Here is a 6791-nt window from a genome sequence, read left to right on the forward strand (position 1 = left end):
TACCTGCATAACTTGCACTAAGAACATTCATATTACTTGCACCTGGAGTACTAGAATTATATACATTTTCATCAGAGGACTGCTGCTTCGTCATTCTACCACACGCTTGTTACAGATATCTACAGCTTATTCTGTGTGTACTAGTATTATCTATACGGTGACGGCCCTCTTCTCTATGCCTGCCGCTCCTGTGTGATCAACGGCCTCTTGTAGTACCTCAGCAGGAGGGACCAGCAGACGACGCTGACGGAGGACGCGGCCATGGCGGCGCCGGCGACCCACGGCGGCAGCCGGAACCGGGTCGACGGGAACAGCACGCCCGCGGCGATCGGGATGCCGATGATGTTGTATCCCAGGGCCCACACGTAGTTCATCCGTATGCGGAAGAAGGCCTTCCTGGACAGGTCGATGGCCGTGATCACGTCCTCCAGGTTGCTCTTCATGAGCACGATGTCCGCCGCCTCGATGGCCACGTCCGTGCCCGCGCCGATGGCCATCCCGACGTTGGCCGCCACCAGCGCCGGCGAGTCGTTGATCCCGTCGCCAACCATTGCGACGGTTTTGCCAGACAGCTGCAGTGATCGATCAAAAGATTTAAAGGCGGTGAGTGGATGCGTGGCTGTATCCTGTTACCGTGTGACAGCACCATCAGTCAAAGTAATAAAGCAAAGGATATGGCCCTTTGACACAAAGCAAGGATATCTTCTAGTCTAGCTCACCTGAAGCTCCTTCACCTTCTCAGCCTTCTGCTCTGGTTTCGCTTCGGCTATGATGTTTTCGATGCCAACCTCTTTGCCGATGGCGTTGGCGGTTCCCCAGTTGTCCCCGGTCACCATTATGCACTCCACCTTCATTGACTTGAGGTATGATATCACTTCATGGGCGTTCGGTTTTATCGGATCAGACACAGAGATTATGCCGACTATTTCTTGATCCATGGCCACGATGATCCCTGTGTGTGCCTTCTCTTCCTCTTCCATGAGGATCTCTGAAGCTTCCACGGGGACATCAATGTCTAACGACAGCATAAAGCTCTTGTTGCCCACAATGACACTGCTGTCGCTGATCTTTGCCTTGACACCGTGTCCGGTGACTGAAATGAAATCCCTTGCTTCAGGCCAGATATGGGTTTCTTCCGAGTGAAAGTTCTTGGCATGCTCCACTACGGCTTTTGCTAGCGGATGCTCACTGTTGACCTGAAAATCAATGAAATTTAAGCAAGGTATCTTCCCAAGACAGTACAAGAAAGTCTACTAAGAAGACACTGCAGACACATGAGTATATAGTTAGAAAGCATACCTCTGCTGCTGCAACATAGTCATAGAATTCACGTAGGACCATGTTTTTAAAGAGCCTGGTATTGACGACAATAGGCTTTCCAATGGTTAGTGTTCCTGTCTTGTCGAAAACAATGCAGTCCACCTGTAAAATATCATACAGATAATGTTCGTCAACAATATGAAACACTATCTGCTAACATGTTTTCACTTGTATACTTATCATTAAATACCTTCTGCGCACTCTCCAGAGCTTGCCCGCCCTTGATCAGAACACCTTGCGAGGCACCGACTCCAGTTGCAACCATCACAGCAGTTGGAGTTGCAAGTCCCAGTGCACAAGGGCAGGCGATCACCATAACCGATATCCCAAACTGAAGAGCTAGCTGAAAGCTATCCATGGAAGATGGTATCCACGAGCTAGGGTAGCCATGAAACCTCCCAGCTAAGAACCATGTAAGCCAAGTAAGCAAAGAAAGAAGGATGACCTGCAAGCATAAAGCTGATTGTTCAGTACTCGTACGAGTACAATGTTACTGGATTAACACAATGTAACTGAACTCACCAGGGGGACAAAGACTTTAGAGATTTGATCAGCAAACTTCTGTACAGGAGCTTTTGCCATTTGGGCTGACTCTACCAGTCTTACAATCTGTGCCAGGGCGCTCTCAGATCCAACAAATGTTGCCCTGACATGGAGGACACCATTCTCGTTCACCGTCCCTCCAATCACAGTGTCGCCCTTCCTCTTTGCCACGGGCCGTGATTCTCCGGTGATCATGCTTTCATTCACATGGCTCTGGCCCCAAATAACAAATCCATCGGAAGCAACTTTTCCACCAGGTATGACTTTGATCACATCATTTTTCTGAATCAACCGACTGTCGATCTCTTTCTCGCTTACAACATTCCCTTCGCTGTCGTATATCAGCACAGTTGCAGTTTCTGGTGCAAGATCCATCAGCTTGGCAATAGCCTCAGAGGTCTTTCCTTTTGCCAAGATCTCGAGGTATTTTCCAAGAAGGATAAATGATATGAGCATGGAACTTGTCTCAAAAAAATCAGTTGACATATAATTCTCAGAAGTGGCAGCTCGGAGAACCGAGTAAACTGAGTAGAAGTACGCTGTGTTGGTCCCCAGAGCAATGAGCACATCCATGTTCGGTGAGCCATGACACATTGCCTTGTAAGAACCAGTGTAAAATTTGCGGCCAATTACAAACTGGACAGGAGTTGACAAAATCCACCGCAATAGTTCACCAATGCTCATCATGTTGACAACCTTTTTGTCCAGCCCCTCCTTCAGCCCTGGGATGTACATGAACACCATGGAGGTTAGGAACACTGGAATTGTGAACAGTAAGCTCCACAAAAAGGACTGCCTGTACCGCGTGATCTCCCCATTTCTATGCTGCTCTCTTCCATCGGCTTCCGGATATATTGATACAGCAATATGACCAGATCCAGCTGACTCGATGACTTCAATGAGGTCTCGTGGACCTGTTTGGTCAGGCTTGTAAGAGATGGTTATCTTTTGGAGCTCGGTATCAATTTTTATGTCTTCCACACCAGGAAGAGCTTGGACAGAACTTTTCACTATCATTACTGATCTCTCATTGAGAATGCCATCAACTTTGAGGTCTATCCTGCTCCGATCTTCTCCTGCGGTGACCAGTATTGCTTCAAAGCCAGATTCTTCAACTGCATTGACTAGTTGGATAGCAGCAACAACCCTCCGATTATAACGGATTTCCGCCTCTTCAATAGCCAATGCAACGGAAGCTCTCTGAACCCCTGGAACAGCTTGCAAGGCGGATTCAACTGTATTTGCACAAGACGTGCAGGTCATTCCTTTTATGTGCAGCCTGCATACTAGAATGCTCTTTTCCTTAAGCTCCTCGTCGATCAGTTTAGCTCCGAAACCAACATCTTCAATGGTTTCCCTAATTTTTTCCTCCTGTAAAGAAAAAGGCAGACATGAACTTCAATCTCCAAATAAAATTATCAATAAATAGACACAAACTCTCTGTAAGAGCATCGAGTAAAGTTCATGAAAAAACATCTATCTGTACATGCACAATTGTTTCCAGAATTTATTTAGGTTGCCAAATACTGTGTTTCCCCCCTTCTAAAAAAGGGCTCCGTGTAGCTCGGGCTCACTTTCGACTTTTCACTATGTTGGCCTCTTACTCACTATACTTTAGCCCTAGATGGTACTGCTATATTCAATAGGACACCTAAGTGTGGCACTATCTTCTAGCAATTACTGATTAAAGTTACTAGATGCAGCAAGAAATGACATCAGCCCAATCATAGGTGCCATCCAACAAGGAAGTGTGTGAGCAAGCAGCCATTATGCTGAAATAGAGATGGACCCTTTTTGGATCCTAAAATTCCAATCAAATGAAGTATCTCTCATCATCCAACTACAGTAGTGCACTTACGCTGCAAGAAAAGGACTTCCAATAATAGGAAAAGTACCCCTATCGTTCCAATAATTTTCACGATACTGATAAAAAGTTTATGTATTTCTTGTTTTCTCAAAAATAACAGTTCTTTCCCGAAAGATAATCAGAGATAACAATGGTGGGAGTGGGACAAGATTGCACCCCAAATGCTCCACTGATGAAAGAAAGTAATCATGAGATGAGAAACATGAGTTGCAAGATTTTCACGAATAAGAAAATATTTACCAGCCTGAAAATTTAATAATCAGTTGACATAAGCTCAAGTCTAGTGGGAGGAAGACCAAATGAACAGAAAAAAAAACTTGGAAGTTATGCAACAGAGTGCACCACAACCCGGTTATAAGGAAAAAGCAAAGGGTCGCTGGAAGAGTAGATCATTTTTCCATGTGAACACGGTGTACATAGGTAGCCAAGTTCCATTACTTCAGCAAAGGCACAAGAGCTCACAGGTTCGAAACATCTAAGTAAAAGTTTTTTGAGAAGATTGATTCCTAAGGGTAACAATCTCCAGAGGTACGACACAAACTTAAGTCGTTAAACTTTGAAATTCTGTATGCCTTACAACTACAAGCATCGCTATCTGCACTTATAGTCAAAAACTTGTAAAAACATAAACAATAAGTAGGAAGCGTCAATCTATTTTCCCAAATCAAGCTTCATACCGAGTCTGCAGCCTTGATCACATCACAGTATTTACAACTAGGAATGTAATGATAAACCAAATCGACCACTCGATGTTTTAAAGACACGCGAAGTAGTTAGCGGTTTCACATCAGAAGCAAAGTTGTCTAGCTGTAGCCTTCTGAACCACACAAAGTCAATAAATGCAAGAACTTTCCGGGCCACCACCCCTTTAAAAGTTTCTCATCTAAAAAAGAAAACCAATTAAGGCCACATGAATCCCTCCTGGAGTGATGCTATTAACCATACGTACCAGCATTGGCTGTTTAGCAGGAGTTTTTGTTTAGCCTCTGCCAATGTATTCTCCCAGATATATACTGCCTAAATCCCCAAAGTAGTTGCACAGAGCGACGCATTTGCCTCTATAAAGCTATAATCTATCCCCAAAGTATGATATGCACACTCATAAGGTCTATCACCTCGGAAAGTTGCCAATTCTCCCAATATCAGCCAATTTTGTGATGCTGGGACCTCCTAAAGCTAAACGCCCGTGTATCAGTTTTCAGGGTTCCGATAAGGAAGCAATGCATGTGACTTGACGTATAAGCACAGGCAGCACCCATGGGCCACCACGCCCAAACGATGAACGGAGGATGAATCCTTGTACTCATCTACAACTGTACAACAAAAGTATGCAAAGCATTTTCACTGAAAAAAACCCTCACAATAATCACACGCGACCATCTGAAATCCTAAATTCATCCGACCCCACGGCCGACCCCCCACCCCCCTAAAATGCCAAACTGCCGGGCTGAGCGTGCTTAACAATGGATGAGGAAGGGCCCAAAAATTAGGGTGCTCTGCTCTGCTCACCGAGACGAATGCCGGGTAGAAGGCGACCTGCGCGCGGCAGCCGAGGACGTCGACGGCGGCGTCGTGGATGCCGGGGAGCCGCTTGACGGCCTTCTCCACCGACCCGGCGCACGCGGCGCAGGTCATGCCGGTCACCGCGAACAACACCACCTTCTCCTCCTCCTCCTCCTCGGCGGCCCCCGCGGCGGCCTCCAGATCGCCGGCGACCGCGGCCGCCTTGGTGCGCCGCGGCACGGGCGCGTACCGCGGGCGCAGCGCCAGGCGGCCGCCGCTCCCCTCGCCGCCACCGCCGCCGCCGCCGCGGAAGCAGGCGAGGAAGAGGGCTCCCGCCGCCATACCGAGAGAGGGTGTCCGTCCGGGAACGGCGGTCGCCGGGGCTGGCGACGGTCACTGGCTGGGGAGTCGCTTGAGAGTGCGTCGGGCATTGCCGGATTTATAGGGCGGGGAGGGTGGCGCCGATCGCGTGCGCCTCTTTTTCCCGAAAATGAGACTGTGGGAGGGCGCCGTTAAAGCAAAGGCGATTTCGTAGTGCTCGCAGCGTCGGACCGGAATATGGCTGCTAACACGTCAGTCGCGTAGGCAGGTGGAGGATTCCGGTATAACCGATTTAGTAAGATCAGACTGCGGACACGGGCAGTATTGTTTGGGCTCCGTCGCGTGGCCAACACATGATGCGCATAATCTTCTCATCAACAAAGAAAAACAAACACATGGTGTGCACGGCCTTGTATTTTGTAGAGCCGCAAGACAGACGCTGGCAACTTTCATGAACTATAAACCTACGCGTGGCCACCACAATCTTTCCTCTCTCCGGTCTCTCGTCCGTCCGTCCGTCCTTCGTCCAATCTTACACACTCCCTCTTCCTGCCTCTTCCTCTCTTCGTTTTGATTTTTCCCCCTCGCGTAAAAGATTTTTGTCCTTTTATGAAACCCGCATCAATAGTCACATCTCTTATCTATATCTATACTTCTTTCCCTATATATATGTATATGTATATATATATATATATATATATATATATATATATATATATATATATATAAAGCACGGAGTGCTTCTGGTCGTCTGTCGTCGCTGGCGTTTTGCGAAAAAGCCCCTCGGTTTATAAAAAATCAACCCGCAGTCCCTGTTTTAGTATGGGTCTCTATATAACGTTTCATTTTGCAAAAAAACCCCTGTACTCATTTGAATTTCACTCGCTGTCCTCCCGTCATCTTATCCATTCCTCCTGCGGCAACGGCGGCGGCTACGCCCATTCCGTCGTGCGCCGTCGACGGCCGTCGCCGGCGTGTGGCCACGGCGAAGGTGGTCGGCCCAGACGGCTCTTTGGTGCAGTTCGCGGCGCCCGTCATGGCGGGCGAGGCGCTGGGGGACGCCGCCAGCGCGTCGAGCTTCCTGTGCAGCGCCGACGAGCTCCGCTTCGACGCGCCCGCCCGTGCGCTGGCGGCCGAGGAGGCGCTGCAGCCCGTGTGGCTCTACTTCGCGAGCTCCGCTTCGACGCGCCCGCCCGTGCGCTGGCGGCCGAGGAGGCGCTGCAGCCCGGGTGGCTCT

At 48.6% G+C, this 6791-nt stretch overlaps 1 protein-coding gene across 1 annotated transcript; it reads right to left on the minus strand.

The window, feature by feature from the left end:
• On the minus strand, positions 1-5407 carry LOC123190109 (copper-transporting ATPase HMA5; the record flags this gene model as incomplete). The annotated part of the gene is given in 6 exon segments (XM_044602690.1): positions 1-572; positions 720-1196; positions 1300-1422; positions 1511-1765; positions 1843-3234; positions 5240-5407. Coding segments are annotated over 6 exon segments (2814 nt in total), but the record flags the coding sequence as incomplete, so codon positions are not given.
• Positions 5408-6791: the final 1384 nt, after the last annotated feature.

This window comes from Triticum aestivum, chromosome 2A (assembly GCF_018294505.1).
Source record: "Triticum aestivum cultivar Chinese Spring chromosome 2A, IWGSC CS RefSeq v2.1, whole genome shotgun sequence".
Classification (NCBI taxonomy): domain Eukaryota; kingdom Viridiplantae; phylum Streptophyta; class Magnoliopsida; order Poales; family Poaceae; genus Triticum; species Triticum aestivum.